At 44.9% G+C, this 23,947-nt stretch overlaps 1 protein-coding gene across 3 annotated transcripts in view; it reads right to left on the bottom strand.

The window, feature by feature from the left end:
• KHDRBS3 (KH RNA binding domain containing, signal transduction associated 3) overlaps positions 1–23,947 on the bottom strand; it is a 130,518-nt gene that overhangs the window by 45,178 nt on the left and 61,393 nt on the right. For all 3 annotated transcript variants that reach the window (XM_056522806.1, XM_056522805.1, XM_056522807.1), the window contains 5 exons: positions 15,339–15,475; positions 14,311–14,427; positions 12,406–12,552; positions 3,023–3,162; positions 1,545–1,731 (listed from right to left, as the gene is read on the bottom strand). In XM_056522806.1, coding sequence (XP_056378781.1) covers positions 1,545–1,731; positions 3,023–3,162; positions 12,406–12,552; positions 14,311–14,427; positions 15,339–15,475 — 728 coding nt within the window. The remainder of the gene's footprint in view (positions 1–1,544; positions 1,732–3,022; positions 3,163–12,405; positions 12,553–14,310; positions 14,428–15,338; positions 15,476–23,947) is intronic.

Below are 23,947 nucleotides of genomic sequence, written 5' to 3'. Positions count from 1 at the left end.
AACAATATTTGGTGGAGACCAGAGAATTAAGCACATTGTTGGGAAAGTAAATTTATCGTTATAGCAGAGCTGATCTTGTCCTTTCCTATTTTTAGATAAAGGGGTTGTGCTAATCTTTTCACGTACTTTCTATGAGAGTGTCCGAAATGCACAAGCAGTGTACTCATGTATCTCCAGCGCTCTCACAGATAGTTCGTGAATCGTGTATTGACCTCACTGCTCCATGCAGGGAAGGGCTGGGGATCACAAGGGATCCCATCGGTCAGACCTCCGTGATCAGACACTTATCTCCTATCCTGCAGATAAAGGATATGTTTTAAAGTACTGGAGTACCCTTAAAGGGGTACTCCACTGCCCCAGCGTTCGGAACATTTTGTTCCGAACGCGAGGTGCTAGCTGCTCGGGTCGTGAAGTCATGACCACGCCCCCTTATGACTTCATGCCACACCCCCTCAATGCAAGTCTATGGGAGATGCAAAACCAGAAATAGTCCATGGACAATAGTGGCACTATTCCCAAAAAAAGGCTAAAATATATAAATATATGTATTTATTATTATTTTAATCCCAATAAACTGCTTTAGTGGAGTTTCCCACCAAATCCACTAATCCCATATAAACAGGCTGGGTCATGAATGTCTGACCACCACTCATCAGGTAAAGATTTTCCAGGGGGCATAGCCTGGTCCAGTGGCTTTTCCTGGAATCATTAGATTTAAAGAGGTTTCAGTTTCAATCCTAAATTAATGTATTACCTATCCACAGAATAGGATGGAAGTGTGAGATCGCTGGGCGTCCGACAGCTGGACGCCCCACAATCCCCAAAACGATGAAACCAGAACAACCATCAATAAATTGGATGTAAATGGAGCTGCTGGAGAGCGCTGTGCTTGGCTTTCTAGCTCCATTGACATAGAATGGGGCAGTGGCATGTGTGCTGACTTAGGAGATAAAAGGGTAATAATCCAACATAAATTAATTTAAAGGGTACTCCGGTCCCAAGACATCTTATGCCCTATCCAAAGGATAGGGGATAAGATGTCTGATCGCGGGGGTCCCGTCGCAAGGGACCCCTGAAATCTAGCATACAGCACCCACCGCACCCACCTGTAAGCATTGCAGGAAGCACTGGAGGCTCTCAGGGTTATGCTTCCCGACCACGGGGACGGGAGGGAGTATCGTGACTTTACGACTCCGCCCCCGTGTGACATCACGCCCCGCACCCTCAATGCAAGTCTATGGAAGGGGGCGTGACAGCCGTCACGCCCCCTCCCATAGAATTGCATTGAGGGGGTGGAGCGTGACGTCACACAGGGGCGGGGTCGTGACATCACGATACTCCGTCCCTGTGGTCGGGAGGCATAACACTGAGAGCCTCCAGCGCTTCCTGCAATGCTTTCAGGTGGGTGCTGCATGCTAGATTGCAGGGGTCAACACCCAGAAATCTTACTTGGCCTTTCATAGACCATGATGGACAAATTACAACATTGGTGAAAACTTTCAAAAGCGGTAATTATCTTAAGTTCATTCAATTGTAATACTCACATATTCCCCATAAGTGTCCTGTGTTGGTGGAGGGGGTCGGTATCCCGCTGGATGGGGTATTCCCCTTGCCCTTGATGTAATCAGTCCTCTAGCTCTTGTAGATGGTACCCTTGCTGGGGTGACACCTCTGGGGGCTTGTGCTCCTCTGGGTACCCCTGTTGATGGAGGTGGCACTCCTCCGCGACCCCTGCAACAAAAGAAAAGTTCTATTTTACAAAGATGTCAACAATAATTTTTGCAGTACTCTGTCGGGAGTTGTTCATGCTGCATGTGTCTATATGTGGTCATGTTATGTGAATTGCAGCCCGATTCTTTAGCTAGCATGTCTTCATATTGTATTGATGTTTTTGAAGGTGAGGGCGACACATCCGGACTACTCGTAAAGACGTGATCACCCAAGTTACTTTACAGAGTACCTGTCATGATCTTGTTAAATGTTATAATCCTCCCAGTTCACTGCCCCCATCATGATAAACCACCCCCTGCCTTTATTTTTTATTATTTTTTAGTTTTCTACCTTGATATTGCTCTGTATTTTCTGCTCAGTCTCTGGTAGAAGGTATCCGGGTATTCTGGCACGTGCCGCAAAGATGGAAAGACATCCAATAATTGGATATATATTCTTTATAATGCCGATTCAGATGCATTTCGAAGCTTCCGCCTCTTTCTCAGTGAACAATGGCTAATTGGCTAAGCCATTGTTCATTGAGAAAGAGGCGGAAGCCTCGAAACCCATCTGAACCGGCATAATAAAGAATATATATATCCAATTATTGGATGTCTTTCCGTCTTTGTGGCACACGCCAGAATACCCAGACTTTTTTTCCTACCTTCTACCTGATGCCTAAGATCAGCTAAGGGACTCCGAGACTGATCCCTGGGAGGCAGCTCCGCAACAGTATACCTACAAGCGCTTCATGGTGGTTGTGTCTGGCACACAACCCAGCAAGGTGAGCACATATCTAATAGATGCTACCTCCGTTGTCTGCTGCATACCTCCGCAAACATACTACCCTTAGAGGAAGCTCTGCTCTATTTTTTCATGCAATAGATACTGCTCAGTCTCTGGGAAGGGGCGTTCCCCAGCAGGCGTGACATCATTTGAAGCCATACAGGGTAGAACTTCCTCCCTCACTCTGCTACACACAGCCGTGAGCAGTTCAGTGTGAGATGAGCTATGATTGGCTAAGGCTGCACATACCCACCTCAGCATTTCCTGATTTTAGACTTCTGCCAGGCCAACAGAAGTCCAAAATCTGTGCAAGAGATGGGGGGTAGGGGGGGGGGATGTCCTCTGGACAAGTAGGGAGACACCTAGTGGCAGATTTTTTAAACACAAATCAAACATAGAATACAGCATTTTTTTTTTTTTTTTTTTATAAATAAAGTACATTAGAAAGATTCTTTATTTACCATAAAGGGTGCAATAACAAAAATGTGTTTTAATGACAGCGCCCATTTAATAGAACTAATATTACCTGGACAGTGCAGTGACGGGTGCTGCCCGGGCACGGACTGGCTGCTTGCCGCGGACTACCGGGACTTCAGCATTTTCCGAGCCACCATTTAAGTAGGTGAGTTCTTGCAGCTGTGCTTGTCTGATTTCATCATTGTAATCCTACGTACGGAAGAGCAAACCAAAAACAGCGTTAGAGAAATGTAAACCTTATTTCCATAACATCTAGAAATGTCAACGTGAGACCTAAACTCGACATTCCGATTTCCCTTGCTTACACTGTATTCTGATAAAACTTCCTCTTCTTATTGTTTATATATAAATAGCCATAATGCAATACACAGGTTGTGTTCTGCTATGGCTCCCAAGCTAAAAATCAACATGTTCTAAATATTCAATGAAACATCTGCGCTCAAAGTCGACCAGGCCAAAAACCCAGAGGGTAAGTGTAAAATTTTTTGATACAACTTAAAGGGGTACTCCAATGGAAAACTCTTTATTTATTTATTTATTTTTTTTAAATCAACTGTTGCCAGAAAGTGAAACAGATTTTTTAATTACTTCTATAAAAAAAAAAAAAAAAAAAATCTTAATCCTTCCTGTAGTTATTAGCTGCTGAATACTACAGAGGAAATGATTTTCTTTTTGTAACACAGAGCTCTCTGCTGACATCACGACCACATTGCTCTCTGCTGACATCTCTATCCATTTTAGGAACTGTCCAGAGCAGCATATGTTTCCCTGGGGATTTCCTCTGTAGTATTCAGCAGCTAATAAGAACTGGAAGGATTAAGATTTTTTAATAGAAGTCATTTACAAATCTGTTTAACTTTCTGGCACCAGTTGATTAAAAAAAAATAAAAATAAAAAAAAGTTTACCACCGGAGTACCCCTTTAATTCATGTTGTACCTGACTGTACTGACCTGACAGTAGATGCCATAATATTATACAATTAAATTTTTTATCATTTTAGGAAATGTATTCGGTATCTCCGGGTCTAGCATTGTCTTTCAAAAAAAAAAATATTAGATCATTTTGTGTTTACAGCTCCTACACAAACCATTGTGTCTCCATAGTTACAGACTACAAACAAATCCGGTGTAGTCTGATCCTACTGTCAACTCTGCTCTGTGCTGTTTGCTAACCTTTAAGGGGTACACCAATCCCCAGCAATCGGAACAGTTATTTCCGAATACTGGGTGCGAGATTTGGGGGTCGCCGCGCCCCCTCATGATGTCCCGCCCCACCCCCTCAATGCAAGTCTATGGGAGGGGGCGTGACGAAGTCACGCCCCCTCCCATAGACTTGCATTGTGGGGGGTGGGGCGTGACATCACGAGAGGACGTGGCCACCCCTAAAGCCTGCACCCAGCGTTCAGAACTAAATGTTCTGAATGCTGGGGAGTGGAGTACCCCTTTCAGACCACAGAAGAGGGGGCAGATGACAAACTGATGAATCAGATAGGTTGTAACTAAACAGACACACCGGTCTTCATTAGAGCTGTGTACACAAAACGGTAGGACCTATCCACGGTAAAGGTATTTCCATCTTAGGAATGCATGCCAAAGCCACAGATATAGGTGTAGTTGCCACTTCTGGGACCTTCCACGTATTGGGAGAAAAAAAAGAAAAAAAGCCTGATGAAAGGTTGTTAACTCTTTCTTGACCATAGCCTTCAATGAAGCAAAACATTCTTGCGTACTCAAGGCATAGAGGAGGAGTAAGCCACTGCCAGACATCTCTGGAGGGCCAGGCAGATGAAATCTAACAGGGAGTATTTAAAGGGGTATTCCAGGAAAAACCTTTTATTTTTTTTATTTTTTTAGATCAACTGGCTCCAGAAAGTTATACAGATTTGTAAATTACTACTATTAAAAAATCTTAATCCTTCCAATAATTATCAGCTGCCGAAGTTGAGTTGTTCTTTTCCGTCTAAGTGCTCTCTGATGACACGTGTCTCGGGAGCTGTCCGGCGTAGAAGCAAACTCCCATAGCAAACCTCTTCTGCTCGGTGCAGTTCCTATGGGGATTTGCTTCTACTCTGGACAGCTCCCGAGACACGTGTCATCAGAGAGCACTTAGACGGAAAAGAACAATTCGACTTCAGCAGCTCATAAGTACTGAAAGGATTAAGATTTTTTAATAGAAGTAATTTACAAATTTGTTTAACTTTCTGGAGCCAATTGAGATTATATATATATATATATATATATATATATATATATATATATAAAAACCAGATACAGGCGCAGCACTCCAACAAAATAAGTGATTTAATGTCTCACGTCAGCATTACATGTAATGCTGACATGAGACATTAAATCACTTATTTTGTTGGAGTGCTGCGCCTGTATCTGGTTTTTATCTTGGATGGACTCTGATCAAGTCCTTTGGGACGCTGGCACCAATTTTTTGGTTGGACTGGATAAGTAGTGCTGCTTTATTTTGGGATTATATATATATATATATATATATATATATATATATATATATATATATATAAACGTTTTTCCTGGATAACCCCTTAAATAAAACCTGTGAAGAGGAAAAATTGACCAGTTGCCCATAGCAACCAATCAGATTTCTTTTTTGATTTTCCAGAGGCCTTTTTAAAAATTAAAGAAGCTATCTGATTGGTTGCAATGAGCAACTAGTCAACTTTTCCTCTGGACGGGTTTTGATATATCTTCCCCAATATGTCCGAACCTTTTCTTCTCCTGGTATAATTTGTCGGGGAAGAGTCAGGTGGCCCCTACACACTAGACAATTGGCCGACTAGACTACAACATATGGGGACTAGGAGAGTGGCTCAGTGATTGGTACTGTTGCCTTGCAACACTGTAATCCTAGGTTCAAGTCCCTCCAAGGACAACATTTGGAAAGGATTTTGTATGTTTTCCCAGTATTTGCATAGGTTTCCTCCCACACCCCAAAAACATACTGATCTTAAAGGAGAACTCCAGAATATAAAAATTGTCCCCCATACTGCCGGCAGTTAAAAAATAAAGATGTACATACCTTCCTCCGATCCTATTACTGGTTGCCGGGGGTCGGCGAGTCATACTGCACTCAGCCAATCACCGGCCGCAGCAATGTCCCGACTCGGCCGGCGATAGGCTGAGCGGCAGTGTGAGAACGCTTCAGGACACAAAATTCTTCACTACACCGGCACCTGCTGCCGGGGCCGAAAACGTCACACTGCCGCTCAGCCTATCGCCGGCCGAGTTGGGACTTCACTGCAGCCGGTGATTGGCTGAGCGCAATATGACTCGCCGACCACCGGAAACCAGGAAAAGGATCGCGGCGGAGAACGGAGCCGGTTACCGGAGGCCCCGGGGGAGCGGAGGAAGGTATGTACCTCTATTTTTTTACTGCCGAAAGTATGGAGGACAATTTTTATATTCTGGAGTTCTCCTTTAATCTTAATCCTTTCAGTACTTAGCGGCTGTATGTTCCAGAGGAAGTTGTGTAGTTCTTTCCAGTCTGACCACAGTGCTCTTTGCTGACACCTCTGTCCATGTCAGGAACTGTCCAGAGAAGGAGAGGTTTGCTATGGGGATTTGCTCCTTCACTGAACAGTTCCTGACATGGACAGAGGTGGCAGCAGAGAGCACTGTGGCCAGACAGAAAATAACTAAACAACTTCCTCTGGAGCATACAGCAGCTGAAAAGTACTGGAAGGATTAAAATTTGTAAATAGAAGTAATTTATAACTCTGTATAACTTTCTTACAGTTTGTTTGTGTTTTTAAATATGATACATGTGTTTTCAATGTTTTTTTAAAAGGTGTTTATATTGAGAAAACATATTTTTTTTCCGAAAAATGGAGACATAATAATAACAGCAATAACAACAATAACAATAATAACCATCATAGAGAAGCTATGTAAGCAGGCTCTACTTTTCAAGGACAACCAGACATTCAATGATGAATTTTCACGTTCAGCGGCGGTAAGTAAAAGTGTTCTGTCCTTGAATCATTCATTTTATTTCATTCTTTATTTTTGGCAGGAAGACAGGAGATACCACTTCTACTATTGTAACCGTGTAAAAAATGCACATAAGGAAAACTAGAATATAATAATTGTATAGTTTATGTATTCACGATAATATTTCCTGCATTTGTGTCTGAAGGGGTTATTTGAGGAAAAGGAAAACAAAAATATGTATTTTCTTCCAAAAACAGCGCCATTCCTATCTATGGGTCATGCCTGGTATTGCAGCTCGGCTACTATCACTCAATAAACGAGGAGTGCCCCCTTTTAAAATGAAATCTGTGTTTTGATTGCAGTGTGTCAGACTTGATGAATTACATAGCATACATATAATTTTCAATATATATATATATATATATATATATATATATATATATATATATATATATATCTCTATCTCTATATTATATATATATATATATATATATATATATATATATATATATATATATTATATATATATATATATATATATATATATATATATATATATATATATAGTGCAGTGAATCTGAGATGTTGGCTCTTGAGGCCGGTAAGAGATGATAACATCACTCAGGGGGTGGGGCTAAAGCTCAGAGACTAGATAAAGCCACACCTCCTGATGATGTGTGGTCACCATAGATGGGGAGAAGCTGGGGAGCTGCTGAGACAATACTACACTGACAATACACAACTTCCTGTCAGGAGAAAGTGAGAAACCGGAAAGCTGCTGAGACAACACCCCACTGACAATGAGAGGGCTACACAACATTCTTCAGGAGAGATGGAGGAGCTGCTGAGACAACACCATAAGAGGAATACACAAATTCCTGACAGGAGAGTGGGAGGAATTGGGGAGCTGCTGTGACAACGCCACATAGACAATGAGAGGACTAAACAACTTCCTGTTTGGAGAGAGGGAGGGGCTGAGCACTGCTGAGCAAAAAAAAAAACAACACTGACAATGAAAAGACTCCACAACTTCCTGCCAGGAGAGAGGAAGATGCCTAGAGATGCTGAGACAACACTGCAGTTACAATGAGAGGACTACACAACTTTCTGTCAGAGGTATTAGAGAGAGACAAATTGGAAAGAATTTGACTCATTCCGAATTTGACTTATGCCCAATTGTTTCACTCATATCTAACTGTGTCTGATATTGCAGATTAAAGGGGTACTCCGCTGCCCCAGTTTTCATTTTGTTCCGAATGCTTGGAGCGGTCAGCGGGGGCCGTGACGTCACAACGACGCCTTTCGTTATGTCACGCCACGCCCCCTCAATGCAAGTATATGCGAGGGGGCGTGGCGGCCGCCACGCCCCCTCCCATAGACTTGCATTGAGGGGGCGTGGCGTGACATAACAAGGGGCATGGCCGTGACGTCCCGACCCCGCTCCAAGCGTTCTTAACAAACGCCAGGTGCCACAAAGAGATCACGGGGGTCCTAGCTGCGGGACCCCCACAATCAGACATCTTATCCTCTATTCTTTGGATAGGGGATAAGATGTCTAGGGTCGGAGTACCCCTTTAACTTCAATGACATGAACTGTGCTACTCTGCAGAAACCCTCAAACCCTACAGACAGGTGTGGGGCTGTATTAGGGGGAAAAAAACAAATTTTTCTAAATCTAGTGAACTCTCTCTTTAATCTTTTGTGGAAATTCTGAAAGCTTTTCATACGGAACACATTTCGTTACAGACCGTATCACCCTGTCAGGATTGTGTCTATTCTCTATTCTTTCTTGCTCAGACCAGTGGTTTCGTTAAGTTGAAATGAAGTCTGAAAACTTCCCGGCTTGTGGAGCATTTAACGCCATCGATGTGGATTTGCCTGACCCCAACCCCCCACCCCGCGCCCATTAGACAAACACCCCAGTACAGCACTGGTATATAACACTACAGCCACTTAGATCTTATTGAGCAAATGGTGATGTAGGCTTCTGTTTTAAAAGCTTTTCTTTACATGCTAATAAAACCCCAGACTTCAAAGAAATGATGGCAGCGGGGGTCCTCCAGATCTACCTGGGTAGTAGCCAGCCTTATGCAACAGGAACAAGAGCTTTTATCAAAAGGTTTTCGGACGGAGTGCGCAAAGTTCATAGCCGTAAATATCATGCTACACTGGGTGTACTAAAGGGGTATTCTAAGATTTTTATTTTGACTATGCTACAGGGGCTGTAAATTTAGTGTAGTTTATAATATAGTGTCTGTACCTGTGTTTGATTCTTATGTGATCTTTGCCCCGATGTTCATTTTTTGGCAGTATACAAAATGAGCATTGTGTTGGGCTTTTCCCAGGTTGCAGTGTGGCCCGAGAGAAAACATCACAAGTCAGGTGTTGAAAGGGAGCGTGTCTGTGCTTCAATGAGTGGAGTGACTTCTGGCTGGAGGGGGGGGGGGGGAGATCATTCTTTAAAGGGCTACTGGGAACTTTAGTTTCACCACAGTACATATGGAAGGGAGCCTAGCTGTGCTACAATGGGTGGGGTGGCTCATGTGTGGGAGGGATAAAAGTGACCTCACACTTACAAACAATGGATTTTTGGAGGGAGGGAACTCCAACAGGAAATAGCCATTCTTCACATAAAGTAGGAAGAAGCATCTGGGGGCATTAAAGGGGTCATCCGGTGGAAAACTTTTTTTTTTTTTTTTTAATGAACTGGTGCCAGAAAGTTAAAAAGATTTGTAAATTGGGGCCTGACGAAGCGCTAAGGCGCGATAACGGACCGTCGCCCATCGGTGTAGCCCACCCGCAGGTTTACATCTCCTCCTCTGTATCCAACTTGACAAAAATAAATAAAAGTTTTTGCTGCACTACGTCCCTGGTGTCTGAGGTGCGAATATCTTCTTCTACTTGCAATATGATTGAACTTTACCTGCCATTGTGAAGCACCCCACACACCCAGAGAGCAAAGTTTTGGCTGCGTTTCACCTGCCTGCCAGCAGGAGACCTTTTGTGCTACATAGCAAATCTATAAGGTGCCAGGTCGTTCCTCCTTGTAAGAGATTTGTAAATTACTTCTATTAAAACATCTTTATCCTTCCATTACTTATTACCAGCTAGCAGCATGCTACAGAGGTCCACAGTGCTCTCTGTTGACACCTTTGTCCGTGTCAGGAACTGTCCAGAGCAGCATAGGTTTGCTACGAGGATTCTCTCCTGCTCTGGACAGTTCCTGATACGGGCACCAGGTGTCAGCAGAGAGCACTGTGGTCAAGACAAAAAAAGAAATTCAAAAAGAAAAGAATTTCCTCTATAGCATACAGCTGCTAAAAAGTACTGAAAGGATAAAGATTTTTTAATAGAAGTAATTTACAAATTTCTTTAACTTTCTGGCACCAGTTGATTTAAAAATAATAATAATTTCACCAGAAGGCCCCTTTAAGAGTCCCATGAGACAGGTAATGCAGAGGAATAGCCTCTCACATACCTAAACCTTAACTATTCTCCAGATACAGAGCTCTCGGGAGTATAAATGGTTGTAGGAGATCTGTGCGATGACTGTTTGTTTGTCCTTTTTTGTTTTTTACGGAATGTTTATTTCTATATTGAGTTACCATGGTTGGAAAACATATTTGCACAGTGGGCATATCGACATGTGCTGTAGTTAGTGATGCTTTGTAATGCATTCTATGTTTATTTATGTAGAAATGTAAGAAATGTAACTGTTAAATGCTTCCGTATTGGCAGTACATCGCCTCTAATCTTCCTGCCCAAGTCGTCGAGTACCGTATTTTTCGCCGTATAAGACGCACTTTTTCTTCCCCAAAACTGGGGGGGGGGGAAAGTTGGTGCGTCTTATACGGCAAATACACATTAAAACCGGCGGTCCCTGTGGCCATCAACGGCCAGGACCAGCAGCTAATACAGGACATCACCGATCGCGGTGATGCCCTGTATTAACCCTTCAGACGCAGCGATCAAAGCTGACCCCCACATCTGAAACGAGAGTGACACTAACCCAGCTGCTCAGTCGGGCTGTTCGGGACCACCGTGGTGAAATTGCGGCATCCCCAACAGCTTACAGGACACCGGGAGGGACCTTACCTGCCTCCTCGGTGTCTTCTCTGTGCCGGGATCCCCTGCATGGCCGGCACTCTCCATCGTCGTCATCATGCTGTCGAGCACGCCGTCCCGTCATCCAATAGGAGCGGCGTGCGTAGTGGCGTGATGGCGGCGATGGAGAACGAGGATACCGGGCAGCAGAGACGTTCCAGAGCGACGGGGACGCAGCGGCAACGATGGAGGAGACATCCAGGGCAGCGGTGACGAGCAGTGAAGGGTTCAGAGTGGCGGGGACACGTGAGTATTACCTCCTATACCAGTGGTCTTCAACCTGCGGACCTCCAGATGTTGCAAAACTACAACTCCCAGCATGCCCGGACAGCCGTTGACTGTCCGCGCATGCTGGGAGTTGTAGTTTTGCAACATCTGGAGGTCCGCAGGTTGAAGATCACTGTCCTATACTTTACATTGTATTTGGTTCAGAATATTTATTTTCTAGATTTTTATGCTTTAAAATTGGGTGCATCTTATATGCCGGAGCGTTTTATATGGTGAAACATACGGTATATTATGGACTTTCAGTTTGGACATGCAGCAGAGCGGACATTATCCCTTTATCACATGACCAGCTTCCCCACTTGCTTCACAAGTGGGGGCAACAATAGGACACGGAGTACTCTGTCTTGTTATATTATCCGCATTATTTCTGCACTCACAACAGAGCCCTTTTGCCCCAAGACAAGCACCAATCCTTCCTAAGCATGTCCATTACTGTCTGGCAGGTAAGTACTAAAATCCCCTTATGGTGGAGAACCACTTTAACTCTACTTAAAGGGGTTATCCAGGGAAAAACTTTTTTTTTTTTTTCACATATCAACTGGCTCCAGAAAGTTAAACAGATTTGTAAATTACTTCTATTAAAAAAAATCTTAATCCTTTCAGTACTTAGGAGCTGCTGAAGTTCAGTTGTTCTTTTCTGTCTAAGTGCTCTCTGATGACGTGTCTTGGGAACTGTCCGGAGTAGAAGCAAATCCCCATAGAAAACCTCTTCTACTCTGTGTAGTTCCCGAGACAAGCAGAGATGTCAGCAGAGAGCACTGTTGCCAGACAGAAAAGAACAACTCAACTTCAGCAGCTGATAATTATTGAAAGGATTAAGATTTTTTAATAGAAGTAATTTACAAATATGTTTAACTTTCTGGAGCCAGGTGATATATATATATATATATATATATATATATATATATATATATATATATATATATTATATTTTTTTCCCTGGAATTCCCCTTTAATAGTAATAATACACTTTCGAATAAAGATGATACACTAAGTATTAGAAAGAAAATCATTGCAAATATTTCAGGAAAAAGATAAAACACTACAAAGCAAACCAAAATAATAATAAAAAAAGAAGCTCACAGGAATAAGAAACTTCTTGATTTCTTCCAAGGCATGCCCCATTCTGGCATAAGCTTCTGCTGGAGGCGCAAAGACCTCGATAAGAACATGGAGGTCATCATTAAGATGAAAGTATTTCGCCTCTCCACTTTTTCGGAGTTCTTCTTCCTGTAGTTAAAACAAAGCAGCATTATCTTATTGGCTCATAACATGGAGGGAAGTTTAGTAATGGTAAGAATATTCGTGTGAACCAAGACATAGCTACGTTTTCCTTTCATCTGGTGCAAAGATTAAGTTTGCTGTCCTGTCCTTGTATGTAAGTACAAGTAATAAGGAAAAGGCCCGGCACTCACAAAGGCTGCAGTAACAGTGAATCTTTTATTCACATATCAGGAGAACAAGACGCCTTTCGGCAATATGCCTTCGGCATATTGCCGAAAGGCGTCTTGTTCTCCTGATATGTGAATAAAAGATTCACTGTTACTGCAGCCTTGGTGAGTGCCGGGCCTTTTTCTTATTACTTGTGCTACACTGCCACGCGCTCCACCATTACGGAAGTAATGACCATTACCTCCTGATTCTGTATGTAAGTAGTCTGGCCAAGGCAAAGTTGTTTGTTGTCTCTACTCTTCGTAAATGTTCCCATGGTTGGAAAGTCCAAAAAAAAAAAGGAGTGGGGGATGAGCACTGCAACACCGTGTATACCAGTTAAATGTAGCACAAGCAATGGAAAAACCCAGTGAAAAATATGGGAACCAGCAATTCCACAAATAATATCCAAAAGGAAAAGAAAACATGTCTGCACTTACCATGTATGAAGCATAAAATTTTGACTTTATTGCACCAATGTCCACATACAAAAAGGTTCACCCATGTGCAGGGAGGGAAGGCAGCTCCCAGTTTGGAGCCAGAGCGTATAAATAGAACGACAGCGCGGTTTCGCGTCAATGACGCTTTTTCCGGTTCCTATGGTTGGCATCATCTCCCGACAGAGCGGGCCATATGGTGGGGCTCCCTGCCTACTCCCCATTACATGGTTTCTCCACAAGTGCTGGCAGCTGGCCCTCCCGCTTATTGCTGCATTCCTGTGGTCCACTGAAGCTTAGTCCACAGCTTTGTAGCTCCCCTACACATAAAGGGGAGTTCTCTCTCCTCCACCCTCTGTGCTAGGGCATAAAGAACACGGCACCCGCAGAGCTTCATTACTGGCAACTGCTCTCTCTCTCCTTGGCACTGACAACAGCTATAGACTTGGCCCAGAAGAATAGATGGAGGACCACTGGGACAGAAGGAGAACCGGTAGACAAATGAACGGGGACAGCACAAGACTTCATGTACATGAGGAATAAACACATAATGAGGGGGAATATGAAGACAAAGGGGAGGTGAAAAAAAGTGCCCCTATAGGACCCACAAAAGACCTGCATGTCCCACCAGAACCAGGATCTGCATGTCTTACCAGCATAAAGATCGGCACCAACCCTTAGCTGTAATCTCGGAATACGGAGAAATGTCCAGCATTCGGGTGAAGTCCCACAAGGTATAACTTTATTTAGGCTTGCACGTACACGATTAAAATACTCTGACGCGTTTCACACTTTCGCGCTTAGTCATAGAGCACGAAAGCGTGAAACGAGTCAGAGTATTTTAATCGTGTATGTGCAGGCCTAAATAAAGTTATACCCTGTTGGACTTCACCCGAATGCTGGACATTTTTCCTTTTTCCGAGATTGCTGCTTGAGAAGCCGGAGGCGGGTCCGGCGGGTCCGCTCATAGATGGTGTTCCTATCTGGGTGAGCTGTCTTCAGTTTGCTATAACCCTTAGTTGTACTCCTGTTCATGAATGGCTAACCATGGAAAGCTTATAAACATAACACATATAAACACTTTACTATGCAAACATTTTTGGATACTCCTGGAAATTACCTTTGCCTTATCCCTCATGGATCCTTTCCCTAATATGGACATTTTGGTTAGCGTGTCTTCCTGTAACCTTTTCAGAGAATTGCCTCGTGGTCCCAGTAGTTTTCCAACAAAGTTAAACTGTAAAAGGCAAATTAAATAACAAAACATGAGTTTGTCATATACTTTTGACAAAAAAAAGTAAGTAAATAACTAACGCACTGTAAATGATTACAGGTGTGGTCGGATTAGATACTGGGTCTAAAAACAAGAGGAATTAAAGGGGCTTGCCCAGCTGCCTATAAAAAAAAGGCTTTCAGAGGCTACTTTTGGGTAGTGTACCTCTCAGAAAGATTAGTGACTACCAGACATGCCGCTTCAATGCACTCAAAGACATTTTGCCTAGTTTTCAGATTTTGAGAGGGGGCACATGACTGGACTGAGGGAAAACGAATGGTTATTTTGACAAATTACTGTTAGAAGTTGGGAGCCATGGTTAAAGGGGTACTCTGCCCCTAGATATCTTATCCCCTATTCAAAGGATAAGAGACGATCTCCCTGCAGCGCCGGAGGCTCGTGACGTCGCGCCGTGCCCTGTTTGTGGCGTCACGCCCCCTCCCATAGACTTGCATTGAGGGGGCATGGCGGTGACGTCACGAGCGGGGCGTGGCCGTGATGTCGCCAGTCATCCGGCACAGACCAAAGTTCGCTCAGTGCAACGGATGTCTCGGGTGCCGCAGCAGAGATCACGGGCATCCCCAATAGCGGGACCCCCGCGATCAGACATCTTATCCCCTATCCTTTGGATAGGGGATAAGATGTCTAGGGGCGGAGTACATCTTTAAGTGAGGGCACGCAAACATGGCGAACAGACTCCGGACGGCCCATACAGACCGCCAGTAGAGATGGATCTGATGACAAGCACGAGCAGCTTAAAAAATTGAGAAGCATCTATACAAGATCCCAGAAAGCTGATAACAAAACTGATGGGCCTCAGAAAGGGCCAAACCTTAGCAACATGGAATCTGCATTAATAACATCAATATACTTACTTTAGGGAACTGTTTTATAGGGATTAGGACTTTTTGTGCCAGTTTCATGTTTTTGTTGATCACGACATCGATATACTGGTCGTCTTCATCACTATCATCATTCTCATTCTCATCCCCCTTTTGAATCTTTTCAATTTCTAAAAAAAATAAAATAAAATGGAAAATACATATTTAACATTGAAGTTTGACAAAAGTTTAGAGATAAAAGTGTTCTTTTATATAAAATGAATCCACATTGTGCCAAAAATGTCTCAAGAAAGTGGGTTTGCGTGGAGCTTTGGCTGAGCATGCTCACTGCCGCTCTATTCACCTCTATAGGAATGACTGGGGCAGCCAAGCACTGTACTGGGCTTTTCTTCTCCTGTACTATGGACTGCAGCATACATGCTCGAACATCGCTCCATTTAAATGGGGGACCTGAATCCCTGTTCTTTTGATCGTGGGGGCAATGGGAGAAAACTGCATTGGAGGAATCTTAGATTAAAGGGGTACTCCCGTGCCCAGCCTTCTGAACATCCGGTTCAGAAGGTTCAGAGCAGCGGCCTTGGTCGTCATGCCACTGCCACGCCCCTTGTGATGTCATACCACGCCCCCTCCATAGACATCAATGGAGGGGGCTTGACATGACGGCACAAGGGGGCGTGGCCGTGACATCACAACCCCGGCTCCAAGCCTTCGGAACCACATGTTCATAAGGCTGGGGCACAGGAGTACCCCTTTAAGAAACGATCATTTAGCTTTCCAAGAATATCCATGAAATTAATGTTTATTTTCCCCATAAAAACTATATTGAAACATTTTTTTTCTTAGACATACATTGTGTGCATTGTGTTGTCCCCTTTATTCCTCTTGGAAATGTATGAATAAACTGACAATTGGGCAATACCATTCTCCTTGCCAATTGGGTGTATGCTCTGAAACCATCCAGTCACTGTCAAATTGTGTAGAACAGGGCTTTCCAAACTGGGTGTGATGGCAGGAGTTCCCAGGTGTGTTGCGGGACCGTCCCGTCCTGAAGCAGCAGCCACTGCTAATACCTGTTGTTAAGTGGGAACATCCCTGCTGTTGATCTTGAAAAGGAAGCTGGCACTGTGGCCACTTTAAATCAATGAGATGCAGTGGCTGCCGAGACTGAAGAGTGACGCTCCTGACGTTGCGCCGAGACGCTTAGCCCCTGCACCTAAGCCTGCCAAAGTGCACTGAAAGACACAGGACAGGTAAGAAAGGCAATGGCACAGTGGGGAGTCAAGTGGTGGAGGGGATGATGTAGCTCAGGGTGTGATAAAGGGGGCTTCATAGGACGTGCAACGTGATACATGTAATTGGCGGTACAGCGAGGAGTGTGTCAACAAACTATGCACATCTAAAAAGGATGTCTCCAACATGAACAGTTTGGAAAGCTCTGATGCAGAGACACACTGTCTTAAAGGGGTACTCCAGGGAAGTATATATGAACAATAGCTCCAAAGCCACCACACTACCTGTCTATGCTTCCTGTAAATTATTCTGCCTGATTTGCATGGATTCTGTAGCCCCTGTTGTCTTCTCTGACTGCTTGATATTCTTTGCCATCCTCCCCCCCCCCTTGCCACATGTCAATTACATCTCCTGGCACTGCAGCTCTGCTCTGACTGCTACCAGCTCCTCTCTCAGAAAGCAGCCCCCACTCTCCTGCTTTGTGAGCAAAGAGATGCAGTGTGTGATTGGTTGAGAATGCACACACCTGCCAGCTCTCAGCATTAAAGGGATTATAAATCATCAGTGCAGGGCAGAAACCACATGGTCTGTGTCCCTCAAGAGGGTGGGGGCCGCTTTCAGAGAGGAACTTGGAAAGGGACAACGTGGATGGCTGGATGATGTATTTCCTTTACTCCCTGCATGTAACCGAAATCCAATATATATGAACAATAGTTTGAAGTGTTTCTTCCTGATCCATATTGGCAAGTTACTAAAGGGTGGTACTTAGCCAAGTGGCGGGGCAAAGCACTACTGGTCTTTATTAGCAGACAGAGCTGTGGGGGAGGGCTACTGCTTCTGTCAGTTGCCTTACAGGCACACATAGGCTTGTGAAAAGAAAGAGGAAGGGAACTGGATGATTTCCCAGGACACAAATCAAATGTTTTTTATATATTCCTTACTGTGAGAAACAGATTTTATTTTGATTTATTAAATTTATTTATTTAAGTAGATTGGATTAAATCAAAGGAAAAGGTGATTTATAAGAGATTAGATTTTATTTAAAGAAACAGCAATAGGTTTGTATAAAGGCTGCTTCTGGACCTGCAGTTTATTCAGCCTATAAACCCAAGTCAAGCTGTTTTTGAGAAAAAAATGTTTTTATAATAAATATATATATATATATATATATATATATATATACACATACACACACACACATATATATATATATATATATATCTTTTTTTATTATTTATTTAGTTATTTTTTCTTCGCATTTAAAGTCCTAATTTCTAAGGATTATAAAAAAATAAAAAAATAAAAAAAATCAATATACAGAACACAAATCTTATACAAAACACATCTGTCTCTGACCTCAATTATTAATAATGTAACACATTCAATGTTCCCCCTATAATTCTGCTCGTCTGAGTCTGGTTAACATCTGCAGAGAAATCACCAGATTCCGGTTTTGCTGGATTTCCTCCATTGTCTCTGAATTATTTATCCTCAGACTTCATGTAACGCACCTCGTCCGGCAATTAGGGAACTGGAGACCGGAAAATCAGGAAATGGGAGGAAAGTCTCCTGGAAAGCAGCTCGCGGCGTCACAGTCTGCACGCCGGATTATTATCTCATTTACATAATGACTCCCTGTCACATTGTAACGGGCGCTTGAGCACAAAAACATTGTTTTCTCTCTTTTTTTAACTTATTTCGACTCAATGTTAACATTTTCACCAACCCCCTCTCCAAAATGAATAATAAATAAAGAAGAATTCAAACAGAATTTGTACAGAATCTGTTCATGCATTATGTGACCATTTGTTTAAACGACTTGTAAAGACACAATTTCCCAGGTCCCCATCTTGGCCCCCTAAAACCTCTGACTAAATTCCCAAACCCTTTGAGATTAAATGGGCACTATCAGATCCCAAAACCATTTTAGATGTTGTTACGGATAAAAATAAAAAGACCATTTGTAACAGTGTTGTTTCAAATAATTTTGAATATTTATTAAAGAAAACAACTGGGACACTAACCAGTCCTGCAGCAGCCTCAGCTTGTCTATGAGTCATGGACAAGAGATGAGTAATGGACAAGGCTGCATGAGCAGACACACCAATCACCTGCCACCACCACAAGGGAGGGACAAGCCCCCTCCCACCACAAACCAATCACCTCCCACCACCACAAGGGAGGGACACGCCCCCTCCCAACACACACATATTACTTCCCACCACCACAAGGGAGGGACATGCCCCCTCCCACCACACACCAATCACCTCCCACCACCACAAGGAGGGAAACACCCCCTCCCATCACACACCAATCACCTCCCACCACCACAAGGGAGGGACATGCCCCCTTCCACCACACACCAATCACCTCCCACCACCACAAGGGAGGAACATGCTCCCTCCCGTCACACACCAATCACCTCCCACCACCACAAGGGAGGAACAGGCTTCTTACCATCACACACCAATCACCTCCCACCACCACAAGGGAGGGACACGCCCCCTCCCACCACACACATATCACCTCCCACCACAACAAGGGAGGGACATGCCCCCTCCCACCACACACATCACCTCCCACCATCACAAGGGAGGGACATGCCCCTCCCACCACACATCAATCACCTCCCACCACCACAAGGAGGGACATGACCCCTCCCATCACACACCAATCACCTCCCACCACCACAAGGGAGGAACACGCCCCCTCACACCACACACCAATCACCTCCCACCACCACAAGGGAGGGACATGCCCCCTCCCAACACACACCAATAACCTCCCACCACCACAAGGGAGGGACATGCCCTCTCCCACAACACACCAATCAACTCCCACCACCACAAGGGAAGGACACGCCCCCTCCCAACACACACCAATCACCCCCCACCACCACAAGAGAGGAACATGCTCCCTCCCATCACACACCAATCACCTCCCACAACCACAAGGGAGGAACATGCTCCCTCCCATCACACACCAATCACCTCCCACCACCACAAGGGAGGAACATGCTCCTTCCCATCACACACCAATCACCTCCCACCACCACAAGGGAGGGACACGCCCCCTCCCACCACACACATATCACCTCCCACCACCACAAGGGAGGGACATGCCCCCTCCCACCACACACATATCACCTCCCACCATCACAAGGGTGGGACATGCCCCTCCCACCACACATCAATCACCTCCCACCACCACAAGGAGGGACATGCCCCCTCCCATCACACACCAATCACCTCCCACCACCACAAGGGGAGGGACATGCCCTCTCCCACAACACACCAATCAACTCCCACCACCACAAGGGAAGGACACGCCCCCTCCCAACACACACCAATCACCTCCCACCACCACAAGGGAGGAACATGCTCCCTCCCATCACACACCAATCACCTCCCACCACCACAAGGGAGGAACATGCTCCCTCCCATCACACACCAATCACCTCCCACCACCACAAGGGAAGGACACGCCCCCTCCCAACACACCAATCACCTCCCACCACCAAAAGAAGGAACACACCCCCTCCCACCACACACATATCACCTTCCACCACCACAAGGGAAGGACACGCCCCATCCCAACACACACCAATCACCTCCCACCACCACAAGAAGGGACACGCCCCCTCCCACCACACACCAATCACCTCCCACCACCACAAGGGAGGGACACACCCCCTCCCACCACACACCAATCACCTCCAACCACCACAAGGGAAGGACACGCCCCTCCCACAACACACCAATCAACTACCACCACCACAAGGGAGGGGCACGTCCCCTCTCACTACACAACAATCACCTCCCACCACCACAAGGGAGGGGCACGCCCCCTCCCACCACACACCAATCACCTCCCACCACCACAAGGGAGGGACACACACACCTTTCCCCTAAGAGGAATTCAAACACTGTGAGCTAATGAAAAAAATTATTTTTATAATAAATACAGGTGATAGTGGCATAAAAATAAGATATTCATTGTCAGGAATGGAGTATTATATATATTATTATTTTCTTTTTTTCTTTTGTGGGATCTGACAGGTACGCTTTAAGGATTCCCCTATGGATAATGCCAATATGTTGCACCACTTGCTATTTAAAACATATACTAACCATCCTCCTCAATGCTTTTCCAGAAAAAAAACGGCTTTGTCAAGGTCGTTGACAAAGCCATTTTTTTCAGCGAAGTGTAGGGGCAGATGGTTAGTATATGTTTTGAAAATAAGTGTCTGATCGCAGGGGGTTCGACCCCCGGGACCCTCCGCTATCTCCCTTATGGCCCCCGGCTCTGCTGATGATAAATGGAGGGGGGGGGGTTCAGCCAGCTGACGTTCTGGCTATGAAACCTGCATTAGCAGAGCAGAGCCGGGACTGAGCCAGGGACCCTTACGGGAGATTGCGGGGACCTGCGGATAGGAGATTTTTTTTTTTTTTTGCGCAGGACATCTTTAATCTTTTAGGTGTTAGTAGCACAACACACCAATGAAAGCAGTGGCATCATGTAGAGACCTAACCTGAAGAGAGTCAAATGAAATATGGAGAGAATTAATTTGGAGAGAATTAAATGAAATAGAGAGATGCCGATTCTCAATAGTGCCTCATATTAAACCCAACTGTGAATTTTATTCATTATTCATTATTTTGGAGCACCTTGTGAATTATTTCAATTGTATAATAAAGATAAACTTAGGGACCCTCCCTTAAAGGGGTACTCCGCTGTTCCGAACGCTGGAGCCGGGAGCTCAAACTGTTCCGAACACTGGAGCCTGGAGCTCGTGACGTCATAGCCCCACTCCATCATGATGTCACGCCCCGCCCTCTCAATGCAAGTCTATGGGAGGGGGAGTGACGGCTGTCATGCCCCCTCCCAAAGACTTGCATTGAGGGGGCGGGGCGTGACATAATGAGGAGACGGGGCTATGAAGTCACGAGCTCCCGGCGCCGGCTCCAGCATTCGGAACAGTTTGTTCCAAACGCTGATCCCTTTAAGGGAATCAGTCACTGAGTGACGTAAGCGATGAAGGGGTTTAGGAATTTAGTTATTATTTACCGGGACCTTTTTGGTCAATTTATTGCCCTAAAACCTCTAAACCCCAAAAGTTACACCCCTGGAATTATCCTTTAGCTTCCTCCAGCAGCAGACATTGGGGAGAGGGGGGCTGCCCATGTATGTGGCTAATGGGGATAGGACCCCCCAACAAACACATTGCCCATGGGACCCATTTAGGACTGCTTGCTGATTGAATCTGAACATTAACCAAGTACTACATGGAGTGTTTCCTGTCAGCAGGTTTCACTTTTTAATAGGTTAACAGGATAACAAACTCAGTGCAGCTGCTCAGTCCCGAAGTCCATTTACATTCCCGGCGCGGTGCGAGAGCGGGATTTGTTTCCATTGATTAACTGCGAAGTTACATTACTGAATTCAATGGAGCAGAACGGGAGACACGCTGAGATTTAACCTAAAGCCTTAACATCCAGTGCTGTATAGATTTCTTCCTCGTCTGGTGTTTCGGGTGCCCATTTTTTTGTCAACTTCTCGTAGATATGCAAATGTAGCTGAGCCGAGTCTGTCGATGTTCTGTAATGAAGCTGACTTTTGTCATTCTGTGAAATTTAATGGAGTAGTCCAGTCCTGAAAAACTTATAAGGGGGAAAGTTTCAGATAGCGGGGTCCGACCGCAGGGACCCCACGCAATCTCCCGTATGGGGCCCAGGCAGCCCGCGGGAAGGGGGCATGTTGACCACCACACTGCTTTCGGCAATCTCCGGCTCTGCCATAGCGCTGTATTGAGAGGGCGTGTCAGCCGCCACATCATGCAATGGTCGACACACGCTATCGGGCCGGAGAGCTGGGGACCTGTAGGAGAGATTGCGGGGGTCCCAGCAGTCGGACCCTCCGCTATCCAAAACTTATCCCCTTTCCTTCGGATAGGCAAAAAGTTTTTCAGGACTGGACTACTCCTTTAATGTGATGGATGCAATTCACATTCCAAACTGCTAACACTGTTAGGACAAGGAGACACACCTTGGCACCTTTCATATATGTGGACTATTAAAATGTAGAAAAAAAATTCCGTTCTCTTGTGCAAAGAGTCAAAAAGGTGTTTCCAAGCCCCTGAAGTGTTAAAGGCTGGAAATTCTTCTCACTCCCCTCTTATCCCTGTCCCAGCTGGAAGCCGAGCCCTATTTTAAAACTTCACTCCTGCACCGTGCATACAGGTACAAGACTTGGAAACAGGGCTTGGCTTCAGGCTGACTGTCAATCAAGCAGGGATGAAGGAGAGGGGGAGCCAGGAGGTGATACAGTCCTCAGCACTTCAGGGGCCTGGGATAAGCGTTTTGACTCTTTACACAAGAAACAGACAAATATATGAAAGGTGCTATGTTGACAGAGACACTTGGGTCCCATTGACTTAAAAGGGGTCCGTTAGGGATTTTGCAGGAGTCGAGCAGCAAAAAAAAAAAAATCAGAATGGGGAGGAAAGGGGATTTAAAGGCATACTCCGCTGCCCAAGCGTTCAAAACATTTTGTTCCGAATGCTTGGAGCGGACGGTGGGGGGCGTGACGTCATACCACGCCCCCTCAATGCAAGTCTATAGGAGGGGGCGTGGTGGCTGCCACGCCTCCTCCCATAGACTTGCATTGAGGAGGTGTGGGGTGACATCATGAGGGGCATAGGCATGCCTTCCCAACCCCTGTGCTGCACAGACATTGTGGTCAACTGATCAGACAACTTATCCCCTATTATTTTAAGGGACTCTGAACGTGGTGTGGTGGATGGTACCAGAAAGGCCCAACCATCTCTAGGGTTTACAGAGAATGGTATGAAATCAGTGAGTGTCAATTGTGTGGATTAAAATGCCTTGTTCAGGTCAAGAGGTCAGAGGAGAATGGGCAGACTGGTTCAAGATAACAAAGGCAACAGTAACTCAAATAACGACTGACAACCAAGGTTTGTAGAATACCATCTCTGAAAGCACAACACGTCCAACTTTGATGCAGATGGGCTACAGCAGCTGAACATCACACCAGGGGTCACTCGTTTGAAGTGAAGCCTCAGTTTTCTGTTGCCGACAAAAGCACCAAAATTTGTCCAAATTTAAAGGGGTACTCCGGTGGAGAATTATTATTATTATTTTTTTTTTTCAAATCAACTGGTGCCATGAAGTTAAACAGATTTGTAAATTACTTATATTTAAACATCTTAACCCTTCCAGTACTTGCTATATACTACAGAGAAATTTGTGAAGTCTTGTGAATTATTTCCAGTCTGACCACAGTGCTCTCTGCTGACACCTCTGTCCATGTCAGGAACTGTCCACAGCAGAAGAGGTTTTCTATGGGGATTTGCTTCTAATCTGGACAGTTCCTGACACGGACAGAGGTGTCAG

This window comes from Hyla sarda, chromosome 5, assembly GCF_029499605.1.
Source record: "Hyla sarda isolate aHylSar1 chromosome 5, aHylSar1.hap1, whole genome shotgun sequence".
Taxonomy (NCBI): domain Eukaryota; kingdom Metazoa; phylum Chordata; class Amphibia; order Anura; family Hylidae; genus Hyla; species Hyla sarda.
The sequence above is the reverse complement of the archived record's forward strand: the minus strand, read 5'-3'. Positions and strand labels throughout refer to the sequence as shown.